This window comes from Natator depressus, chromosome 2 (assembly GCF_965152275.1).
Source record: "Natator depressus isolate rNatDep1 chromosome 2, rNatDep2.hap1, whole genome shotgun sequence".
In the NCBI taxonomy this organism is placed as follows: Eukaryota; Metazoa; Chordata; order Testudines; family Cheloniidae; genus Natator; species Natator depressus.
In genome coordinates this window covers 107927786-107953185 of record NC_134235.1, presented here as the reverse complement: position 1 = coordinate 107953185, position 25400 = coordinate 107927786, and the positions used below count along the sequence as shown (strand labels likewise).

Sequence of the window (25400 nt, the reverse complement as noted above, 5' to 3'; positions counted from 1 at the left end):
CACTATGAGGGGAAAATGTAATAAGCTACACTGACACCAAATAACCTTTTTCTTACATGCAGTGATCAGGGCTGAGGGTTATCTCCCTATCAGTCATGCTATGCTGCTTCCTTCTCTCTTTAGTGTACTGTTCCTCAGACTATAAGTAGCAAGCACTGCTTAAGAGAATATTATATCTCCAAATTCAACCCCATTAGTCAGGGCAACCGAACACTCTCCTGGTATGATTTCCAGCACCAAACTGCACACACTGAATCAGAAGCAACCAAGCATTTTTTTGGTGCAGATAACTCCAAATTAAAGTGGAGCATGGGTTCTGATTAAGATGCCATGTAAATGTCTCTTTGGGTTTTACAGAACTTGGGTGCAATCTTGACTATGTCCTAGGGTAGTAGCAGTCAAGTATTGTCTTTGGATAAATAGTTCCTGAGCTATATTACTCAAAAACTTCTGATTCTACACCACAATCTCAGAAAGTACTAGTCTACGAGGCTAGTTACTGAATGTGATTGCTATTATCATCTTGGCAATGCCCCCTTGTGATCTTGATATTCTTCTATTAGACTTTGAGGACATTTCCTCCCCCCACACACACTTAGTTCTTTCCTCCCTTAATCCCCCACTTAAGCTGAATGCTTCTAGCCAAAAGTGGTCTTTAGACAAAGAGGACTTGGGCTCTAGAGGGGACTTCCTCCATCTTAACCCTAGCAGGAACTGCCTTTAGAAGGGCAGGCCAGGGTGCAGGGCCTTTACGAGGAGCAGTGTCAGTTGAAGAAAAGTGCTATGCTATTCCCCCCTAGCAGTGCACCCTTCTGTCCATCTCTTGCAATGCACTTTGTGTCTAATTTGTACTGTCTGCCTGTTTAGACTGAAAGATCTTCACGACACGGTTAGTGTCTGTCTTTCTATTTTGTCGTGCTCAATAGCGTCCTGTGTAATTTAACATGTAATACTGGCACTTAGTGCTATTGAACTGCCAGCTCCCCCCAACTATATAGGATGTCACTAATGATGTACAGAACATGATGCAACATACAATTGACCATTGCACCTAGGCAATGATGCACATCTATGTTTTGAAGACAGAGAAGAAGGATGGTCCAGTGGTTAGAGTGCTAGCTTGGGACTTTTAAAAGACAAGTTCAATTCCTTGCTCTACCAGACTTGCTATATGACCCTGGGCAAGTCACTTTGTCTCTCCATATCTCAGTTTCCCACCTGAAAATGGGGATAATGGCACTTCTCTATCTCACAGCGTTGTTGAGGTACACTAAAGGTTGCAAGGTGCTCCGATACTACAGTAATGGGGCCATATAAATACCCAAGATAGATGATCAGCTAACCAAGTATTAACTATAAAGAGTTTTCAAGGAAACCCCCAAAAGTACATAGATGCATGGAGATACTGGTGTGAATATCAGGGTGTAATTAAACATGCTATGCCATTTAAAAATATTACTTAATTTTAGGTGATTTCATTACCTGTAAGTAGTGGAGAGACATGACTGAGTTTTGCCGGACTTCCCAAATAAGCGTTGGCTCCTATCTGTCAAACAGGGTGGTCTTTTGGATCTATGTCTCATTACTTTTGCACTAGACGTCGTTCCAAAAGGGGATGTGTTTGCCCAAAAGCATGTGTAGTCATAGAACACTATTAAGTAGTGTTTATACCACCAGAAATAGGTAGCGATTATGGAAGACAAACTTTGAATGTAAACTAATAACTGAACTCTTCTTACCTGAGCTGTGGAATAACTTTCTCTCTTTAGCATCCACAGATGTATAGTCTCTCGGGAGTCATCTGGCTGCCTGTGATTTTATACATCTGTCAGCTTCATCAAGTATCCTAATGCAAAATCCAGCACTCAGCGACATTATGTGGCTTTGTGATGCTCCCTGGGAGACTTCAGATCCATAAACCAGTGAATGGATTACAATGAGATATAAATACAGTATTTTCATGGATGACCTAGAATCCAGCTCTATTATTATTCTTGTTATGTAAAGAGAAACTGGTACCCATTTTTCTCTACCCAGAACTCTGAATCTTTTGCATCAGGTGATTCTTTTCTTTTGAAATTTCAGTCTTGTAGATTCCTGTTTTTTACTTTATTAATACATTTTGAATCTTATTTTAGGTGATTTTGTGAATATTAATATGATGTTTTGAGATCACTCCGACCAGTAAGGAGTTCTGTTACCACCACCCCAGCATCCTTGGGTACCTTAATGCTATGTCACAGCTCTGACACCAGTAGCCAGTCTAAATGTCTCATCCTGGCTACAACCAGCCTCCTACTCCTTGCAGAGTGACACCAACAGCCCTTCCCTGACACTCTCCCACTGACATAGCAACCACCGTGTGTTGGGGGTGGTTTAATTATGTCAACGGGAGAACTCTCTCTCTTCCGCATAAAGCAGCTACACGAGCGATCTTACAGTGGTTCAGCTGCACTGGTACAGCTGTGCTGCTGTAAGCTCACTAGTGTAGACATGGCCTCAGTTAATCAGGGTAGGGAGAATTCCCTCCTTTCCTAGTTTTCTAAGGCTAGGCTTTTCTTTTCAGTTTCAAGTTTTCAGTGTTTTCCCATTAACTTTAATGGTCTATCGTTGTCTCATGGCTGGACCCTGGATGAGCACTTGAAATTGATTTTCTGTAAACAACTAGCTTGGGATGTCCCCCCTCCCTGCCGGATTGCTTTACCACACTTGTGAGTTTGATGCTGTAGTTGCACCGCAGGTACAATTACAGTTTTCTACACAGGTGTACGTGCATAACCATCACCTGTATACGTATCTCCTAGTGACCATCAGGTTCAGAACTGTACAAGCTTTCATAAGAGACCTTACTTGACATATTAATACACAATAACATTGCATGCAACCAGTTGATTCAATTGTTATTCTTTGGAGTTCAGACCTGTTTCTAAAGTGTGGCTCTACAAATCTACTCCCAGAGCCAGATCCACACACCCCACTACGTACTGTTGAAAGGCTAGGATCTGGCCTAAACTCTGCTGTGCTTATAGCACAGAATTCAACTGAAATTCTCAGCTTGTGCGCTTTTATCTCCCTTCTTCCCAAAGACAGCATCTGACCCTAAATCTGTGCTCCCCTCCCCCCTCACACTGTGGTGTGACATGACACCCCCCTCCATGGCCCTCTTCTCTCAGCTCAGAGAAGGATGCCAGTGGCTTTGCTATCTTTGCTTGTTTCCATTTGGGGCCCTGAAATAGGGATGTTTAAAGTTAATAGTAATAAGGCTTGTATGATTCTGTCAGGTGCTGTCCCCAAACTCTATCACAGAAGCATTTTGAGAAAAGTGTTTTGGTGCTGGGTTTGATGTATGAACAGGGCTTAAAAATAACCCAGCACTTGAAGGGAGTGGTGCTGGATGGACCAGTGAAACTGCAAAATACCAAGTGCATGTCCCTAAAAGAAGCTAGAAAACTTGAAATGGTCCTTAATAAATGTATGAGGAGAAGGATGGAAGGTGGTGTATCTACCTTGAGCAATGTAGCTTTAATGTGTGGTTATATCAGCCCAAATGCTCACAGGATATGGATGTTCGCTATCTGTCCTTTCAAACCCATGCTGGATCTCCCTCACCTGTTCTGCTTCATTCCAGAATCTACTGCTGTGAACAACCACACCAATCAAATTTGCAGAAACGTTCAGGAGTAAACTCCTGCGTCTCTTCCCTCTCCTCTCTCCCTCACAGTGTAAGCTGTGGTTTTTATAAAGTTTTAAACAATTCGCTTTTCAGATATTGTGTGAGGCACCAGCACCAGAATGTACACAAGACAACTGTTCCCCCATATACACCTTTTAATCTGCTGACCCAGTTTGTCTTGATACTCCCCTGGTCTCTGTTTTTTCATACACAAGAGCAAATGGGTACTTTCAGTCTGACTGGCTTGTTTTACATTGAGAGACACGAAACAGGATATAAGCCAGCAAAATCTCCATGACAGCGCAGTGTCTGTCTCCTCTTCATCTGAAAAAAATGGTGGCTAGTCTCTGCAAGACCTAAAATTTAGAGGAGAGGCACAGTATAGAGCAACAGTCACAGCAACACAGCTGCATGCACCATGGTCTCCTTTTCTCACACTGTGCCCATAACATCTTCTCTGCTGCTGTGTATCATGCAACCTCACTCTCCTTCAAATACCTCCTCCAAATTCATTTCTTTTCACTAGGTTATCATTACTGATCTCCAGTCCTGCAAGTTAATGGCAGTTACCACCTCAAATTGCCATTATCAATGACAAAGTGTGAAAAATAACAAGATCTATAAACCATGTACACAAAACCAAATGCATCTGGGGCTTTATCTGTCAGGGCTGGGATGCAGGGAACTGGGCCTGGTGCTTAGCATGGCGAGGGTTGGGTCCCCATTCCAGCTGGAATTCAGAACCAGAAACTCAGGAGCTAAGAGTCAGATACCAGGAAACTGGTTGAGTCAGGAAACCCGAAATTTTGGGATCAGGAAACAAAGGCAGGTAGCGCTGGGTGAATAGCTCAAACCAGGGTAGAGTCCAGTTGTACAAACAACTTCATGTTCCTCCTGGCTTAAGCAGGGGGAGGTAGCTGATCAGTAGCTCTGGTGTTCCACCAAGTGGGGCCCATGCCTGGAACCTCCTACCTGAGCTGAGCTTCAAGGAGTCTACACTAAGCCATTGGGTGTATTGTTGGAATATGATGACCCCTAAGGATCTGGGTTCAAAACCCACAGGTCATGACACCATCCTGCTTCCACTGAAGTGAACGACAAAGCTCTTGTTGACTTCAGTGGCAACAGGATCAAGCCTTTAAAGATTAATTCACAATCTCTTACTGTTGTTGCCCTTATCTCTCTCTCTTGTTTGTTCCTCCATGTTGTGTTACATCTAACTGAGGCCATGTTTAGACTGAAAAAATAGACTGTGTCATAAAATAGGTTAACTAACATGTTTTTAAGGCCAGGTATACACTAGAAACTTTTGCTGGCATAGAATAACTGTGGTTGGTGAGGCATTTTTGACATTGTTATGCCAGCAAAAGCCATAGCGTAGATGCATAGAAGTGATGTTGCTAGTTCAGCTCAGGGAACCAGTATAGAAGTTATGCTGGCAAAAGCACTTCTTTGCCAATAGCATTTATTACTGTAGCACTGTGAGCTGTGTCTATATTCAGACCGTTTGTCGGTCTAGCTATACTGGCATAACTATACCAGCAAACTGTTCATAGTGTAGACCTGGGCCTAACAGACACATTTTAAATCTGACTTTGTTTCTAGTCTAGACAGGGCAAATCATATTTAAAACCCTGGTATATGGTGTTGGGCCACCCTAGGTCCCTTTCTGTTTTCCTAGTTTAGATGTAGACCTTAGCTTGTATGCTTCTTAGGACAAGGACTTGTCTCTGTGCCTGTAAAATGCCATGCATACCTATCAGGCTGTAAAAATAACAACTAGATTACTACCGTGACGCATAACTCAGTAATCCAAGATGCACAGGTTTGTAGACTTATAAGAAAAAGTTTCCTAGACCCCTGCTCCACCTACATCCACTTACATAAAGTAGCAGTATAATTGCACATGGTGTTTGTGAACATACACACGCTGCACTCTTCCTACTACGGGAGCAACAGCAAAACAGGATACAAACTGATTTAAATCTCTCCCTCTGCTGACCTCACTGCCACTTGTGGTGAAATGAAGACAACAAACTCTTGGAAACTGCCCTGTGTGTTTCAGTTTTTAATTGAAACTTTTTAGCAAAGCTGAAAGAGAAAAAAACAAAACCACACTTCTCTGTGCTTCCAGTGAAAAGAAACGACAGCCATTAGATTCACTTCATTTGCCTCACCTGACCTGAAATGAACTCCCTCCCTCAGGCCTGTAAGAAAATTCAATTAAAAGGTCCATCTGTGAGGCAACAGCTGAAGGGGAATTACTGTGGGGAGGTCCACATTTTCATAAAAAAAGGGCCCTCTTCCCCCTGCTCCCTTCTATATCCCTGATTAGGCCTTTTCCTTACCTCTAAATCATAAGTGTCCCCAATTAATCAAACCTGATCAAGTAGCTTTTATGTGCTCCATTCAAATGTAGAAACACTATAGATTTGGTACATCCCTTAAACATCACGGGGGGTGGGGGCTAGGGAAAAAGAAACAGAGGTTTGGAATCAGAGCAGCCTAGCCCAATTAAACCAGCTGATGCAATGGGATTAATGGCTGCTAATATGCAAAGGGCTCTTCTGGCAGCAAAAATAATCACCATAAGGCAACAACAGTGTGTAGGGGCTTAAAAAAGGAGAGAGAATGATAACAGGGAGAATAGCTAGTAGCTGTAAGTGTGCTGTTGTGAAAGCCTTCCTGATGCACATGCTAAAAGCCATGTTGTGCTTTTATGATCTATTAGCTTATAGAGCTGCCGAGAGTCACGTATCTAGTTGGTGTATGGTATTTAAAGCAGTACTGACATTAAAGGTATGCTAGAGAGTCTGCATGGAAATTGGGCAGCACATGTGAATCTTGGAGTCCTTGCTAAGTGCTGATGACTGGCAGGCAAGTATGAGTGCATTTTTTGATTGCACAGGCTTATATTTATCTAAAGCTGGGTTCTCCACGACCACATATCATCTCTAGTCACCTGTACTTTTGCCAAGTGAACGTAAAATGCCACCAGATCAGAATGGCAGCGTTCTGTGGCTATTTCAGACATGGGTAAATGACTAAATGTAGGGCAAGGCAGAAGAGAAACAGAACCCAGTGGTTTTTTTCCCCTCCGTGTTGGCTTTTTTGGGTGCATTATGTTGATCTGTATAAGAAATATATGGCTTTTCTTAATGCACGGGAACTCATGCTTTTTATTTTGCACTAGCTGAACTTAGTTACAACTGTGAATCCCCTTGCTCCCTGTGCACTTGCTGTATTGATGTTTGTACAGTGAAATCAATCATTTAAAATAGCCAGCTTCCAGTCCTTACCTCCCTGGTCTGATGTGAGTTGCACTGAATTATAAGAGAATATATTCAAACAACACTTTTCACTTCTTTCATCTAAGGATCTCTAAGCATATTACAAACAATTCATTAAAATCATCAGATTGCCCTTGTAAGGTATTTATATATTATTTACTTATAAATAGAGACAGGCTACAATGAAAATACCGAATTTGAATATCTATGAAAATTGGTGGGTGTTTGAAATGTGAACACAGATCGGGTTCAGACTTTCATAAAAGTACCCTAGTTCTATAATGAGCTGAATCAAATGCCCAGATCCAGCCTGCTAACACTTTGGTATGTTTGAAATCCTAGATACAAACAATGAAGCTTAATCTCTTCCCTATTTATAAATATCTGTTTTATAGATGAATAAACCAAGGCATGGAAAGGTTGAGTAACTGGCCAAAGTCTCACAGAAGACCAACGACAGAGCCCAAATAGGACCCAATCCCCAGCTCTAAGGCCTGGTCTACACTACGAGTTTGTCGGATTTTGCAGCGTTAAATTGAATTAACCCTGCACCTGTCCAGACAACGAAGCCATTCTTTTTGACATAAAGGGCTCTTAAAACCAATTTCTGTACTCCTCCCCAACGAGGGGATTAGCGCTGAAATTGACATCGCCATTTTGAATTAGGGTTAGTGTGGATGCAATTTGAAGGTATTGGCCTCCGGGAGCTATCCCACCGTGCACCATTGTGACTGCTCTGGACAGCACTCTGAACTCAGATCACTGGCCAGGTGTACCGGAAAAGCCCTGGGAACTTTTGAATCTCATTTCCTGTTTGGCCAGGCGAGCTCATCAGCACAGGTGACCATGCAGTCCCAGAATCGAAAAAGAGCTCCAGCATGGACTGAACGGGAGGTACGGGATCTGATCGCTGTATGGGGAGAGGAATCCGTGCTATCAGAACTACCTTCCAAAAGATGAAATGCCAAAACATTTCAAAAAATCTCCGAGGCCATGAGGGATGTTACATCAGGGATGCAACACAGTGTCGCGTGAAACTTAAGGAGCTCAGACAAGAGTACCAGAAAACCAAAGAATCAAACGGACGCTCTGGGACAGAGCCCCAGACATGCCCCTTCTACACTGAGCTGCAAGCAATTCCGCCACCACTACCCCACCCCTGTCCGTGGACTCCGATGATGGGGTACTCTCCGCCATGCCTGAGGATTTTGTGGACGGGGAAGATGAGGAAGAGGAGGAGGATGAGCTTGAGGAGAGCACACAGCACACTGTTCTCCCCGACAGCCAGGATCTTTTTATCACCCTGACTGAAATACCCTCCCAACCCAAAGAAGCCAGAGAAGGGACCTCTGGTGAGTGTTCCTTTTCAAATATAATACATGTTATAAAAGCAAGCGTTTTTTAATGATTAAGTAGCCCTGTGGACTTGGGATGCATTTGTGGCCAGTACAGCTACTGGAAAAGTCTGTTAATGGGTCTGGGGATGGAGCAGAAATCCTCCAGGGACATCTCCATGAAGCTCTCCTGGAGGTACTCTAAAAGCCTTTGCAGAAGGTTTCTGGGAAGAGCAGCCTTATTCCGTCCTCCATGGTAGGACACTTTACCACGCCATGCTAGTAGCAAGTAATCTGGTATCATTGCATGACAAAGCCTGGCAGCGTACGGTCCTGGTGTTTTCTGGCATTCAAGCAACATCCATTCTTTATCTCTCTGTGTGATCCTCAGGAGAGTGATATTGTTCTTGGTAACCTGGTTGAAATAGGGGAATTTAATTAAGGGGACATTCAGAGGTGGCCTTTCCTACTGGGCTGTTTGCCTGTGGCTGAAAAGAAATCCTCCCCGCAGTTAGCCATGCGGTGTGGGGGTGGGGGCATTGGCACTGAGCTGTTTGCGTTTGGCTAGCAGGGATCTTCCCTGATACCAGCCACGCGGTGGGGTGAGTAGTAAACAATCATCCCGGAGAATTGGATGGTGGTGGTGGTGGGGGGGTGTTAGTTTGGTTTCTGCTGCTGCACGTTAACAGGAAAACCACAGCACTAAATGGCCAACTCAACGTGCTTTGCTTGGTATGGGAGAGGAGGGCGCTGCTGTCATGAAGGTTGCAGAAGCCAAAAGACTATGGCTTACCATGGCCTCCTGCAAGCCAAATTCAGTTGCCTGGCACTGCGTGTGTGATCTCTAACACCAAAAATGCAGGCACTCAATATAAGATGCAAAATGCAACCTTGTACCAAAATCACATGCGCTATGTAATGTGAATAGCGTTGTTCACCGTGAAAGGGTATAGCCATTGTGCTGTAAAATGTATCTTTTAAAATACTTCACTCCCTTTTTTTCCTCCAGCAGCTTCAAATGTTTCAAGCCTCCCTCCTCCGTCCCAAAGGCTATCTCAGATAAGGCAGCGAAAAAAACGCACGTGCGATGAAATGTTCTCTGAGCTCATGCAGTCGTCTGACTCTGACAGAGCTCAGCAGAATGTGTGGAAGGACACAATAGCAGAGTACAGGAAAGTGGCCAATGAGCGTGAGGAGCGGTGGCGGCAGGAAGATCAGAGGAGGCATGAGGCAACGCTGGGGCTACTGCGGGATCAAACGGACATGCTCCAGTGTCTGGTGGAGGTTCATGAACGGCAGCAGGATCACAGACTGCTGCTGCAGCCCCTGTTTAACCGCCCTCCCTCCTCCCCAAGTTCCATAGCCTCCTCACCCAGACGCCCAAGAACGTGGGAGGGGAGGCTCCAGGCACCCAACCACTCCACCCCAGTGGACAGCCCAAGCAACAGAAGGCTGTCATTCAACAAGTATTGAAGTGGCCTTTTCCTTCCCTCCTACCCTCCTCCACACCCCACCCGGGCTACCTTGTGAGTTATCTCCCTATTTTTATAATCAATTAATAAAGAATACATGTTTTTTAAATGATAATGACTTTATTTCCTTTCCAAGCAAGCTGTGATCGAAGGGGGGAGGGCGAGTGGCTTACAGAGAATTTAGAGTCAACCAAGGGAGTGGGTTTTCATCAAAGAGAAACAAACAGAAGTGTCACACAGTACCCTGGCCAGTCATGAAACTGGTTTTCCAAGCTTCTCTGATGCACAGCGCTTCATGCTGTGCTCTTCGAACCATCCTGGTATTTGGCTGCTTGGATTCAGTGGCCAGGCGATTTGCCTCAACCTCCCACCCCGCCATAAACGTCTCCTCCCTACTCTCACAGATATTGTGGAGCACACACAGCAAGCAGCAATAACAATGGGAATATTGGTTTTGCTGAGGTCTGAGCGAGTCAGTAAACTGCGCCAGCAACCCTTTAAACGTCCAAATGCACACTCTACCACCATTCTGCACTTGCTCAGCTTATAGTTGAACATCTCCTTACTACTGTCCAGGGTGCCTGTGTACGGCTTCATGAGCCAGGGCATTAAGGGGTAGGCTGGGTCCCCAAGGATAACTATAGGCATTTCAACATCCCCAACAGTTATTTTCTGGTCTGGGAAGTAAATCCCTTCCTGCAGCCGTTTAAACAGACCAGAGTTCCTGAAGACGCGAGCGTCATGAACCTTTCCCGGCCATCCCACGTTGATGTTGGTGAAACGTCCCTTGTGATCCACCAGAGCTTGCAGCACTATTGGAAAGTACCCCTTGCGGTTTATGTACTCGCCGGCTTGGTGCTCCGGTGCCAAGATAGGGATATGGGTTCCGTCTATGGCCCCACCACAGTTAGGGAATCCATTGCAGCAAAGCCATCTAGTATGACCTGCACATTTCCCAGAGTCACTACCTTTGATAGCAGCAGCTCAGTGATTGCGTTGGCTACTTGCATCACAGCAGCCCCCACAGTAGATTTGCCCAGTCCAAATTGATTACCGACTGACCGGTAGCTGTTTCCACAGAGCTATTGCCACTCACTTATTAACTGTGAGGGCTGCTCTCATCTTGGTATTCTTGCACTTCAGGGCAGGGGAAACAAGTGACAAAGTTCCATGAAAGTGCCCTTACGCATGTGAAAGTTTTGGAGCCACTGGGAGTCTTCTCAAACATGCAGTCCCAGAACTCTGTGCTTGCTTCCCAGGCCCAGTATTGGCGTTCCATGGCATGAGCCTGCCCCAGTAACACCATGATCTCCAAATTGCTGGGGACCTCGGTTTTAGAGAAATCTGTGTTCATGTCCTCATCACTGCACTGCCATCGCCTCCTCGCCTGGTTTTTCAGGTGCTGGTTCTGCATAAACTGCACGATAATGCGCGAGGTGTTTACAATGGTCCTATCTGCTGTGATGAGCTGAATGGGCTCCATGCTTGCCATGCTACGGCGTCTGCTTGGGCAATGCAGGGAAAGGGCAGGAAATGATTGTCTGCTGATGCTTTCACGGAGGGAGGGAGAGTTGACTGACGACATTTACCTGTAACCACCCGCGACGAATATTTGGCCCCATCAGGCATTGGGAGCTCAGCCCAGAATTCCAATGGGTAGTGGGGACTGCGGGAACTGTGGGATAGCTACCCACAGTGCTCTGCTCGGAATGTCGACACTTGCCACGGTACTATGGACGCACACTGCCGAATTAATGTGCTTAGTGTGGACGCATGCACTCAACTTTATACAATCTGTTCCCAAAAATCGACTTCTGTAACATCGGAGTACTTTCGTAGTGTAGACATGGCCTTAGACTACATAGGAGATATTGACCAGTACACCCTGAAGCAATGCCAGGGGCGCCTTGCACCAGAAAGATACATGATATGTACTGTTTCTAATGATAACTGGTGTAGTTTAGGGGAATATCTATAAACAATCCACAAAGCAAAATGGGTATTGGATGTTCTAGTCTGGTATGTGTACAATTGTTTTTAAGACCTAAAAAAATCTGTTTTCTATGCATGTAAGAATGTCAGAGTGTATGTTTGGAACCATGTAGCAAATTAGACCCTTGCTATCTTTACTGTCTTATTTTTGCTTTTTCATTTAAATATGTGAAATGAATCTGATTTTACTGCAATCTCAACTTCAACTCTATTTTAAAAATTATAGACAGTTCAGAGAATAGAAAGGGCCCTGTAAATCAAGCAGAGATTGGTTACTTGCTCGAGCAAGATCATTAAGAGTGCAGAGAGTGAGGAGAAGGCTGAGGCATCTCACTGGGAAGAGGTGGGGAAAATGAATTTCCCAGGGAATCTGAGCCCTCCCAAGTTTCATTCCTTTTAGGGACACTCCCTTAACTTTATTATTCATTTTCTAAAGGTGCTTTTAAGGTCTCTGTTGCTTGTGATGAAGGATTTTACCCTGTGTGTTTCAATGACACATTTCAAATCTCAATTTATTCAAATTGTCACAGCTTGACAGCCCTGGAATCTTAGGTGAAACCCCATCCTAGTGGAGGTACCTTGGGGAGTGTGAAATAGTGTCACTGGCTGTCCCCACACTGTACTCTTTACATGAGCAATGTTTAATATTTTCCTCCATAACATGGGTATAATTAATATTGTGCATAGCATTCTCTATGCAGCTGCTCTGTGTTTTTTGCAAAGCTCTCCAGCTGCTTTCGAGCTGTTCCTTTGATTCTGCCACAATACTCACGCCCTCTCCCCCACAGTGCTAAAGGACAGTCAGTGATTTGTTTCTCAGCAACTCTCTCTATACCAGGTATCTCTTAGGATTAATTGAGAGCCAAAACTGAAGGGTTGGGGGAAGGGTTGAGGGCCAGGGAGGAGAGAGAAGGCACACACTAGCAGATTGGCCCTCACTGACCTGGATTCAAAATAGGGATCCCTAATGCAGGGGATATTGTTCAAATATTAATAATTTTTTCTCCAGAAATCCCACGCAATCTTGAGCAAGTCTCTTAAATTCTCTCTCCCTCAGTTTCCCCAAGTTTAATGCAGAGGTAATATTTTCTACATCAGAGAGGTGTTGTGATGCTAATTTCATTAACCTTTGTGAAGGGTTTTGAGATCCTTGAATAGAAGCAATATCGCCAACCTCACACTTTCAAAAATCATGAACCAGACACCAAAAATATCGTAAGATTTTAAATTAATAATTAAATTACATTGTCTTTGGCCTACCTTGTGATTTTTTTCCCCGACCTGAAAGGGAAGCCACTCACTTATGTGTGATTATCTCAGCATCAATATTCAACACACACAAAAATGCAGCCTCCATGTTCACTGATGAGAGGAAACCCATTTACCCTCGACCCTGAGTAAGGAGGGAAATAAACTTCTGGGATTGAGATTTGGCACAACTGATTAAAAGAGCTTTAAACTAGGAATTTGAGGGGGAAATGTTTGGGAGATACTCAGATACTCTCCATGCCTGATTTTAACATTGAGAGGGAGGAAAATCAGGTGAGAAAGGACACAGCAATGGAGAAAGGAACAGCAGTGAGTAGGAGAATGGACATTAAGAGGAAAGATAGTGTCGATACCATTGAAGCTAACAGTCAGGTGATACTGGCAGTAGAATGACTGTACCCAAGCGGGTGAGGAATGTGAACGAAACCAAGCAGCAACAATTAAGATGTTTGTACACCAATGCAAGGAGCCTAGGTAACAAAATGGAGAGAACCTAGAACTACTGGTACAGGAAGTGAAACCAGATATTATAGGGATAACAGAAACATGGAGGAATAGTAGTCATGACTGGAATACAGGTGTTGAAGGGGATGTGCAGTTCAGGAAAGACAGAAATAAAGGCAAAGGTGGTGGAGTAGCATTGTGTATTAATGGTGAGGTGGACTGTAAATAAATTAGAAGTGATGGAATGGATAAGACAGAGTCTGTTAGGGCCAAAATCATTTTGGGGAAGAAAGCTACTAGAGGTTCTCCTGGACTAGTGCTTAGGGGTTTGCTACAGACCCCCAGGATCCAATCTGGATATGGATAGAGACCCCTTTAATGTTTTTAATGAAATAAATACTATTGGGAACTGTGTGATTATGGGAGACTTTAATGTCCCAGATATAGACTGGAGGACAGGTGCTACTAATAATAGTAGGGTCCAGATTTTCCTGGATGTGATAGTTGACAGATTTCTTCACCAAATAGTCACCAAACCAACAAGACATGATGCCATTTTAGATTCGGTATTGGTGAGTAATGAGGACCTCATAGAAGAACAGGTTGTAGGGGACAACCTTGGTTCGAGTGATCATGAGCTAATTCAGTTTAAACTAAATGGAATGATAAACAAGAATAGATCTACAAGTAAGGTCCTTGATTTCAAAAGGCAAACTTTAAAAATTTAATGCAATTAGTTAGAGAAATGGACCTGACTGAAGAACTCAAGGATCTGAATGTGGAGGAAGCTTGAATTATTTTGTCAAAATTGCAGAAACTATCTGAAGCCTGCATCCCAAGTGAGAGGAAAAATTTCATAGGGAAGGGTTGCAGACCAAGCTTGATGAGCAAGTATCTCAAACAGGTGATTAAGAGAAAGCAGAAAGCCTACAAGGGATGGAAAATGGGATGGATCAGCAAGGAAAGCTACCTCTTGGAAGCCAGAAAGTGTAGGGATAAAGTGAGAACTGCCAAAAGCGAAGCAGAGTTGGACCTTGCAAAGGGAATTAAAACCAATAATAAAAGGTTCTGTAGCCAACTAGATCTTTTTGAGAAGATATCTGATTTTTTAGACTAAGGAATGTAGCCAGACAGCCAGCCCCCCCCCCCTCAGACCAGCATTGCTGGAAACACACGGGAGCCAAAACCACAGGGCACTTAACATGAACTCCAGCACAGCCTTTGAAGCTGAGAGAAGCACAGGTGTGCTGCGACAATGTGCCTCTGGGAACGTATACAACAATTGGGCTCACAGCAGGCAGAGGCGCTGTGACAGACATGGCTCTTAGCCCCTACTAAAACAGCATGATGCACACACACCAACATCCTAGGTGGGAAAATATTTACCCTGATAAAAGAAGTGTCCAGTAGTCGAAACTTATTGTTTCTCCCTTGCAAGTGTGAACTACTCTTGCGAGAGCTGGCGTCACCCCGACAGACCAGCCCCAATTTAGCATAGAAAGGAGAAAGAGAATAAAGGAGTACAGAGGTATAAGTAGGGGACCTACAGCACCATGATTTTTGAGTGCTTTTTCACTATCTATCTGCTGGTCAGATAAGTGACAGCTTCCCAAGGCTTCTGCAGCTAAGAGGGTCCCTAAGCCTTGTCCCTTATTCGTCTTTCCGCGGAATTGAGTGACCGATCCTGGCTTGGCACCGCTGGAATCGAGAGATGCAAGGAGGGTAAGAAGCACCCACACCTGATCTCCTATCTTTAGTGTACACATATTTTGAAATAGAGCTCTATACTTTGTTTTCTTTCTTTGGGATTGTAGCTTCAGTTTTGTAACTTGTTTGTGTGTGTAACATCTCTACACTTAAATAAGTAGGCACTAGCAATTTTGTAACCACATGATTAGAATCTAGTTTAATAAATTTTGGTAACCATTTATGCATAAGCCTGACTTGTTTCTCTGGTTTACTGTGAAGCAGCCAACACAATTAAAGAACCTCAGCCGTTTTGGCTATAAAGCCTGGCCATTAGGTGAGAGTACTAAGAGCCTAGCGTTGAGTTGTGCCGCCTCCACGGGGCAAACTCTTGGGGCACCTGTCAGTCAATCCTGACTGCCCGCTGCGAAGGAGCTCTGAGCTCTAGCAGTTAAAGTCACGGGTGTGGAGAGGCTCTTAGTGCTGCCATTGGGGCACCTGTCAGTCAGTGTTGACTGCCCGCTGCGAAGGAGCTCTGAGCTCTAGCAGTTAAAGTCACGGGTGGTTAGGACCTTGGGGCATCCGTCAGCCTAGCCCGGGCTGCCCGCCGCGAAGGGACAGTGCGTCCTAGCGGTTAAAGTCACGGATGGTATAAACGGGCATAGCTGGCACCTCACCAAACATCCCTGGCCATCGGCTAACAAGGAAATGCAGTAAATATAGGCTATCTGGATTTCAGTAAGGCATTTGATACGTTTCCACATGGGAAATTATTAGTTAAATTGGAGAAGATGGAGATTAACATGAGAATTGAAAGGTGGATAATGAACTGGTTAAAAGGGAGACTACAACAGGTCATACTGAAAAGTGAACTGTCAGTCTGGAGGGAGGCTATTAGTGGAGTTCCTCAAGGATCGGTCTTGTGACCAATCTTATTTAACATTTTTATTACTAACTTCAGCACAAAAAGTAGGAGTGTGCTAACAAAATTTGCAGATGACACAAAGTTGGGATGTATTGCCAATATGGAGGAGGACTGGAATATCATACAAGAAGATCTGGATGACGTTGTAAACTGGAGTAATAGAAATGGGACGAAATTTAAAAGGTGCAAAGTGCAAGGTCATGCACTTAGGGACAAACAACAAGAATATTTTTTCTGTAAGCTGGGCAATTGGAATTGACAGAGGAGGAGAAAGACCTGGGTGTATTGGTTGCTCAAAGGATGACTAGGAGCTGCCAATATGATGTGGCCGTGAAGAAGGCTATTGCAGTCCTAGGATGATTAGGTGAGCTATTTCCAGTAGAAACAGGGAAGTGTTAGTATCATTATACAAGGCACTGGTGAGACCTCATCTGGAATACTGTGTGCAGTTCTGGTCTTCTATGTGTAAGAAAGATGAGTTAAAACTGGAACAGGTGCAGAGAAGGGCCACTAGGATGATCTGAGGAATGGAAAACCTACCTTATGCGAGGCGACTCAAAGAGGTTGGTTTGTTTAGCCTAACCCGGTGTTTCCCACACGTGGGATGCCACTTGTTCAGGGAAAGCCCCTGGTGGGCCGGGCCAGTTTTTTTACCTGCCATGTGCACAGGTTTGGCTGATCACGGCTCCCACTGGCCACGGTTCTCCGCTGCAGGATAATGGGGGCTGCGGGAAGTGGCGCAGGCCGAGGGACGTACCGGCCGCCACTTCCTGCAGCCCCCATTGGCCCGGAGCAGTGAACCGCAGCCAGTGGGAGCCGCGATCGGCTGAACCTGTGGACGCAGCAGGTAAACAAACCGGCCCGGCCCACCAGGGGCTTTCCCTGAACAAGCGGCGTCCCAAGTTTTGGAAACACTGGCCTAACCAAAAGAAGGCTGAGGTGAGATATGATTTCTCTCTATAAATATATCAGAGGGATAAATACTAGTGAGGGAGAGGAGTTATTTAAATTAAGCACAAATGTTGACACAAGAACAAATGGCTATAAACTGGCCATCAACAAGTTTAGGCTCAAAATTAGAAGACGGTTTCTAACCATCTGAAGAGCGATCAGAACAGCCTTCCAAGGGGAGCAGTGGGGGCAAAAAACCTAAGTGGCTTCAAGACTGAGCTTGATACGTTTATGGAGGGGATGGTATACTGCCTATGGTATACTGCCCATGATGCCATGTAACTGATCTGCGACTGCTAGCAGAAAAGATCTCCAGTGGCTGGAGATGGGACACTAGATGGGGAGGGCTTTGAGTTACTACTTTCTTTCCCAGGTGTCTGGCTGGATGGTCTTGCCCTCAGGGTCTAACTGATCAACATATTTGGGGTCAGAAATGAATTTTCCCCTGGGTCAGATTGACAGAGACCTTGGGTTTTTTTGCTTTCCTCTGCAGCATGGGGCACAGATCACTTACAGATTTAAATTAGTGTAAATGGTGGAGTCTCTGTAACTTGAAGTCTTTAAACCATGGTTTGAAGATTTTAGTAACTCAGCCAGATTAGAGGTCTATTAGAGGAGTGGGTGGGTGAGGTTTTGTGGCCTGCAATGTGCAGGAGGTCAGACTAGATGATCACGATGGTCCCTTCTGACCTTAAGTGATCTCTCTCCTGCCATCCATCTCCACCCTCTGACAAACAGAGGCTAGGGACACCATTCCTTACCCATCCTGGCTAATAGCCATTAATGGACTTAACCTCCATGAATTTATCCAGTTCTCTTTTAAACCCTGTTATAGTCCTAGCCTTCACAACCTCCTCAGACAAGGAGTTCCACAGGTTGACTGTGCGCTGTGTGAAGAAGAACTTCCTTTTATTTGTTTTAAACCTGCTGCCCATTAATTTCATTTGGTGGCCCCTAGTTCTTATATTATGGGAACAGGTAAATAACTTTTCCTTATTCACTTTCTCCACACCACTCATGATTTTATATACCTCTATCATATCCTCCTTTAGTCTCCTTTTTTCCAAGCTGAAAAGTCCTAGGCCTCTTTAATCTCTCCTCATATGGGACCCGTTCCAAACCCCTAATCATTTTAGTTGCCCTTCTCTGAACCTTTTCTAATGCCAGTATATCTTTTTTGAGATGAGGAGACCACATCTGTACTCAGTATTCAAGATGTGGGCATACCATGGATTTATATAAGGGCAATAAGATATTCTCCGACTTATTCTCTATCCCTTTTTTAATGATTCCTAACATCCTGTTTGCTTTTTTGACTGCCGCCGCGCACTGCGTGGACATCTTCAGAAAACTATCCACGATGACTCCAAGATCTCTTTCCTGATTAGTTGTAGCTAAATTAGCCCCCATCATATTGTATGTACAGTTGGGGTTATTTTTTTCAATGTGCATTATTTTACATGTATCCACATTACATTTAATTTGCCATTTTGTTGCCCAATCGCTTAGTTTTGTGAGATCTTTTTGAAGTTCTTCACAGTCTGCTTTGGTCTTAATTATCTTGAGCAGTTTAGTATCGTCTGCAAACTTTGCCACCTCACTGTTTACCCCTTTCTCCAGATCATTCATGAATAAGTTGAATAGGATTGGTCCTAGGACTGACCCTTGGGGAACACCACTAGTTACCCCTCTCCATTCTGAAAATTTACCATTTATTCCTACCCTTTGTTCCCTGACTTTTAACCAGTTGTCAATCCATGAAAGGATCTTCCCTCTTATCCCATGACAACTTAATTTACATAAGAGCCCTTGGTGAGGGACCTCGCCAAAGACTTTCTGGAAATCTAAATACATTATGTCCACTGGATCCCCCTTGTCCACATGTTTGTTGACCCCTTCAAAGAACTCTAGTAGATTAGTAAAACATGATTTCTCTTTACAGAAACTATGTTGATGTTTGCCCAACAATTTATGCTCTTCTATGTGTCTGACAATTTTATTCTTTACTATTGTTTCAACTAATTTGCTCAGTACTGATGTTAGACTTACCGGTCTGTAGGTGCCAGGATCACCTCTAGAGCCCTTTTTAAATATTGGCTTTACATTAGCTATCTTCCAGTCACTGGGTACAGAAGCTGATTTAAAGGACAGGTTAAAAGTCCATGAGTCATCTGGGTTTGGGAAGCTGCCATTCTGTCCCTCTCTCTCCCCATCCCTACCTAGACAGTACAGGAAGCCGCCCCACTCATCCTCCCAGCATGCTCCCCCAAAGTATCTTGACTTCTACTTGCCATGTACATGCCATTTCCCCTCTTCTTACCTTCCTTTTCCCATTGCAGTCTAAGAGTATCCAGCTCTGCTTACAATGCCAGCCTTCATCACCTCTTTTTTAACTTTCAAACAAGCACCTTCGTGCTGTCTCCCATGCTGCCCCCTCATGCCTAGGAAGAGCTGCCCATAAACTTCTGCAAAACCACCTCATTGCCCTCCTTCAAATTCCTCCTTAAAACTCTCTTCTTCCATGATGCCTATAACAATTTGAAAATGGCTAGGCAGCTGGTGTGCAGTGACTGGTGCCTATTTCATTGACTAGTATTGTCTCATTGTTATCATGTATTCCCACTGTCTGTCTGTCCTATATCCACCTGTTTTTTCTCATCATATATGTTGATTGCAAACAGGGACCATCATCTTGTGTGTGTAGACAGCACCTAGCAATGGAGCCTTGATCAATAATTGGGACCTCTAGGCATTACTGCAATACAAATATATCGTACTTACTTGGGGCAGCCTCATTTTTAATACAATAGTTACTGGGACATGGCGGCCATCTCCCTGAGGGAAGCTTGTGGTCCCAGTCCCATTGACTGCGATGGGAGGTGGAAGCCATTTTGGGTGAGGGTAAAATTTAATGAGATTGAAGGCAGAAATAAGTAATGTATAAGGACCCTTCTAAAACACCCCAGAAATCATGAGACTCATGACAAAATCATGAGGGTTGGCAATACTTTGGAAGACCCTAGGGAAGTGCAAATTATTATTAGTGTTAGTGTTCTTTTACCATAAATGTCTCAGCTTTCCTATTCATTACTTATGTGCTTACTCTGAATTTTAACAGGTAGTTCTAATGATCACTTGAAAATTTATTTAATAATGGAGAAACTATGTCAAAAGTGACCAGTAGTTTGGGGTTCCCATCTGGAAAACTTAAGGGGTCTGAATTAATATCAAAATGGTGAGCACTTGTCCTCTGCAAATCAGGCCCCTTTAAACATCTCAGGTTGGACATACCCAAAATCACTAGTCAGTTTCCAAAGTGGGGGCTATTATCTTTAGTAAAACTTTGGAATCAGATTCTGCACCCCATAATTAGCTGCTGTTGTATATGGAGGTGATTTCTGGGTTTCTTTGTAAGTTTAGTTGGGCTTTTAAACCATTGTCAAAAGCACCTAGGGATTTAGCAAAAAGAAAAGGAGTACTTGTGGCACCTTAGAGATTAACAAAACTATTTGAGCATAACCTTTCGTGAGCTACAGCTCACTTCATCGGATGCATTCAGTGGAAAATACAGTGGGGAGATTTATATACACAGAGAACATGAAACAATGGCTGTTACCATACACACTGTAACGAGAGTGATCAGGTACGGTGAGCTATTACCAGCAGAAGAGCGTGAGGGGGGCGGGGGGAATCTTTTGTAGTGATAATCAAGGTGGGCCATTTCCAGCAGTTGACAAGAACATGTGAGGAACAGTGGGGGGGGATAGTTTTACTTTGTGAAATGACCCATCCACTCCCAGTCTTTATTCAAGCCTAAGTTAATTGTATCCAGTTTGCAAATTAATTCCAATTCAGCAGTCTCTCATTGGAGTCTGTTTTTGAAGTTTTTTTTGTTGTTGAAGAATTGCCACTTTTAGGTCTGTAACTGAGTGACCAAAGAGATTGAAGTGTTCTCCGACTGGTTTTTGAATGTTATAATTCTTGGCATCTGATTTGTGTCCATTTATTCTTTTACGTAGAGACTGTCCAGTATGACCAATGTACATGGCAGAGGGGCATTGCTGGCACATGATGGCATATATCACATTGGTAGATGTGCATGTAAACTAGCCTCTGATAGTGTGGCCTATAGGGCCTAATCACATCAGCCACACTATCAGAGGTTCGTTCACCTGCACATCTACCAATGTGATATATGCCATATATGTACATTGGTCAAACTGGACAGTCTCTACGTAAAAGAATAAATGGACACAAATCAGACGTCAAGAATTATAACATTCAAAAACCAGTCAGAGAACACTTCAATCTCTTTGGTCACTCAGTTACAGACCTAAAAGTGGCAATTCTTCAACAACAAAAAAACTTCAAAAACAGACTCCAACGAGAGACTTGCTGAATTGGAATTAATTTGCAAACTGGATACAATTAACTTAGGCTTGAATAGAGACTGGGAGTGGATGGGTCATTACAGAACGTAAAACTATTTCCCCATGTTTATTTTCCCTCCCCTTCCCCCACTGTTCCTCAGACATTCTTGTCAACTGCTGGAAATGGCCCACCTTGATTATCACTATAAAAGGTTCCCCCCCCCTGCCCCCACACTCTCCTGCTGGTAATAGCTCACCTTACCTGATCACTCTTGTTACAGTGTGTATGGTAACACCCATTGTTTCATGTTCTCTGTGTATATAAATCTCCCCACTGTATTTTTCACTGAATGCATCCGATGAAGTGAGCTGTAGCTCACGAAAGCTTATGCTCAAATAAATTGGTTAGTCTCTAAGGTGCCACAAGTCCTCCTTTTCTTTTTGCGAATACAGACTAACACGGCTGCTACTCTGAAACCAGTGATTTAGTATGTCTCATAAATCTGAGAATTATGTATTCTACGTACAGCATGGGCCAAATTTCTGTTAAAGAGAGAGATGGGCAATTCTAATGGGCATAGTAATAAGAATCGGGGGGATCATCTGCACTTACAGGACTGCAGTGGTGCAGCTGCACCAGTTCAGCTGCGTTGCTGTCGCACTTAGTGAAGATGCTACCTGTGCTGATGGGAGAGCTACTCAAGTTGGCGTAGATACTCCATCTCCCCAAGAGGCGGTAGCTATGTCTGTGGGAGAAGCCTGCCTGTTGACATAGCACTGTCTACACCAGGGGGTAGGTCAGTATAACTATGTCGCTCGGGATGTGGATTCTGAGCAGCATAGTTATACTGATACAAATTGGTAGTTTAGACCAAACCTGTAACTCCTGAGTTCTAATCCCAGCTCTGGCTCCTTCTGTGGCCTTGGAAAAAAACCTCTCTGTTTCAGTTTCCGGTGCTGTAAATATGGGGATGATACTTCTCTACTTCAGAGGTGGTGCGAGGATGAATCCAATAATGTTTGTAATGCATTTTGAGCATATAAAGCTCTGTGTAAATGCTATGTTGCTCAGATGCTACATACAGCCCAAAAGAGGAACCTTAGATGAATGTTAGGGATGTGAAATATTCCAGTATTTGTACACAAATGAAGGCATTTTTCATGTACTGTGGACCAAATCCAGCTTGACTTAATCAAGTAAGTCATGCCATTCAAGTTTATAGGAGCCACTGAACTGAGTGTGATTTGGGTCTGTATTTATAAATGCTTGAAAACCCCCATAGCATTTCCAAGCCCTTTCTAGGTCTCCTGCAACAATTCAAATTTTGCTTAAAATAATACATTTTAAAGGCTTCATATATCTAATACAAATTTATGTTTTTTTCAATTCAGTTTTTGTGTTTTTTCTATTTTGATGGTTATTTATCCAATTTTAAAATAGAATTACATATGGGTAATGAGTTGCTATAGATATGTGCTATGAATCATAGGGTGAAATCCTGGTACCCTTAAGTCAGTGGCAAGTACCTACTACTTGCAATGGAGAGAGGATTTCACGCATCATGTTAACATGAAATTACCATGAAAGCAATGCTAAAATAAACGTTATAAGCTTTTGTCCAGTTGGCTTGACTATATATTTGATTTCATAGCCACTATTTGACACTAATGACCGCTATTTGTTTATGCAGAGTTGTTGTAGCTGGGTTGGTCCCAGGGTATTAGAGAGACAAGGTGGGTGAGGTAATCTCTTTTATTGGACCAACTTCAGTTGGTGAGAGAGACAAGCTTTTGAGCTTACACAAAGGTCTTCTTCACGGCTCTGTGTACACTCGAAAGCTTGTCTCTCTATCAACAGAAGTTGGTCCAGTAAAAGGTACTACCTCACCCACCTTGCCTCTCTCTATTTGTTTATTCAGAGAAACAGCTGAAAAGATTTTGGCATATCCTCATTTTCTCTGCCTCTGGTATTACAAACAGATGCACTTGTGTGGTCCTTGATGCCTACACAAAGTTGGGAAGGGCCTGCATAAGTTCCTCTGTTTGCAGGATTAGGACCTGCAATAAATATTAGACTTGAGCTAAGGGGCTTACGTTTGTTTAGGTCAAGTCTCATTGATCTTTTTTTTTTTTTTTTCCATTTTATCAGAACCCACAAAGTTCAATCAGTGTGTGAAGTTCAGATAAAATATTCAGGATTTTGCCCATTTCTAATAAATATACAGCATAATATAAAAAATAAAATCTTGTAATTATAGACTTGTTCTTTCATTGAATGCCAGGGGCAAACCTCCCATTGACTTCCAGGATTGGCACTGGAATTTAAATGTTAATATTCAAAAGCAGATAAATAATTGTATTCAGTGATTTAGGGCTCAGCTATAGCTGTGCTACAAGGCCCAATTAAGGAGCAGCGAGCAGCTGCACTGCCTCAGGAGCAGACGTCTGAGTGACAATCTGGTCCTATTTGGTTCCCCACTTACCCAAGTAATCTGTGCCAGCACTCCTTGCCCACCCATTGCCCACGCACTTGTATAAGAGGGGGTAGTAGCAACCCTGTAGAGGCTGTTGTCCTCATGCTGCTATCTGCAATACAGTTAGCCAGGTCAGCACAGCAGAGCAGGGCAGGGATGAGGTACCTTTCACCCTTTACTCCCATGCATGGCTTAAATTCTCACAGAGTATTTCCCAGAGCCCTGGGGCTTGAGGCTTCTGATCCGCGGGGGGCGCTGAAGCTCTGGGCTTCTGTTCCTTGGGTTTGAAAATATTTACTGGAGCTCTGCTCCAGACAGCTGTGACTGAATTTAAGCCCTGTGCACAGGTATCACAGGGTGACTGGCCTCTTTAAGAGGAGATGAAACCAGTCACACTAAACCATAATTAATTAGCTACTTCCCAGCCTGAGGGGCTGGGAAGAAGGAGAATCAGGTGATAGATTAGAGGACAGCTGGGCCTTATAAAGGGGATGAGTGAGAGAGATTGGTGTGGTGTGGGGACAGCAGGGATCAGGCAGGTTCCTGTGGAAGGTCTTGAGCTAACATCTGAGGAGACCAGGTACTCTAAGGGAATCCAGCTTGGGGACCTAGTGCTCTATACCAGAGTGGAGAGGAACCACAGTGAATGGGCAGGCTCCTGTAGAAGATCCTGAGTCAGGGGCTAGGAACAGGCCCCAGAGGGTTAGCTGAAGAGAAGCCCTGAAGGGCACAAGAATCTTTTGGTTGTTGGGACTTTATAGCTTGGACTTTTGCTATCCTGGAAGGAGTTATGTGTGTTGTGACTTGGTTAGAGGGCTAAGCCACATCTCCAGCACAGACCATGATGCCTGGAGAACCAGGAAGACCCACCTTGAGGAGGAAATTGAGGCAGGGAGCACTGGTAATGCCATGCTTGGCCAACAGGGAGCACTATGGTGCAGCCATGCCCTCTGACAGCAGGTGTATGGGGTGAATTACAAGCTTGCCCTTAAATAACATAATTATTTTAAAAACCTTTCCCCTGCATGAGGACTGGTCAGTGTTGAATTAAAAACATAACAACAATTCAGAAAGTGAAACCATTTTCTTGGCCTGTTTCTGCATAATATTTTCTTTTTAATTATGTGGTACTTTTGATGGTGCCTTTTGTGGTGGTGTTGCTGTGCAAATGACTATAAAAACGAATAATTAATTAAAAAGGTGCAAAAGCTAGAGCGATATTTGCTGATATTATCCCTTTCATCAACCTCATTGGGTTAACACTTCTGGTTTACAAACCAATCAGAAATAGTCGTCATGCAAAGGATTCTCTATATTCAAAGGATATGCAAACATTCAGACTGTTTTGTATATGTGGATAATTCCCTGCAATAAATCCTCCCACATAAGGTGACCAGATGTCCTGATTTTATAGGGACAGTCCCGATTTTGGGACTTTTTCTTATATAGGCTCCTATTACCCCCTACCCCATCCCGATTTTTCACATTTGCTGTCTGGTCACCCTACTCCCACAGGGTGT

General features: G+C 43.7%; 1 protein-coding gene across 1 annotated transcript; it reads left to right on the top strand.

The window, feature by feature from the left end:
- Window positions 1-7054: 7054 nt before the first annotated feature.
- LOC141982600 (uncharacterized) lies at window positions 7055-9812 on the top strand. The gene is made up of 2 exons (XM_074944824.1): window positions 7055-8315; window positions 9307-9812. The coding sequence occupies exons 1-2, from the start codon at window positions 8159-8161 to the stop codon at window positions 9768-9770; spliced, it is 621 nt and encodes a 206-aa protein (XP_074800925.1). The 5' UTR covers window positions 7055-8158; the 3' UTR covers window positions 9771-9812.
- Window positions 9813-25400: the final 15588 nt, after the last annotated feature.

Bases quoted from the DNA above. Each gene is read 5' to 3' on its own strand.
- LOC141982600 (XM_074944824.1), top strand. From the start codon at position 8,159: ATGCCTGAGGATTTTGTGGACGGGGAAGATGAGGAAGAGGAGGAGGAT. The intron at 8,316-9,306 runs GTGAGTGTTCCT...TTTTTCCTCCAG, and splicing joins AGCCAGAGAAGGGACCTCTG to CAGCTTCAAATGTTTCAAGC.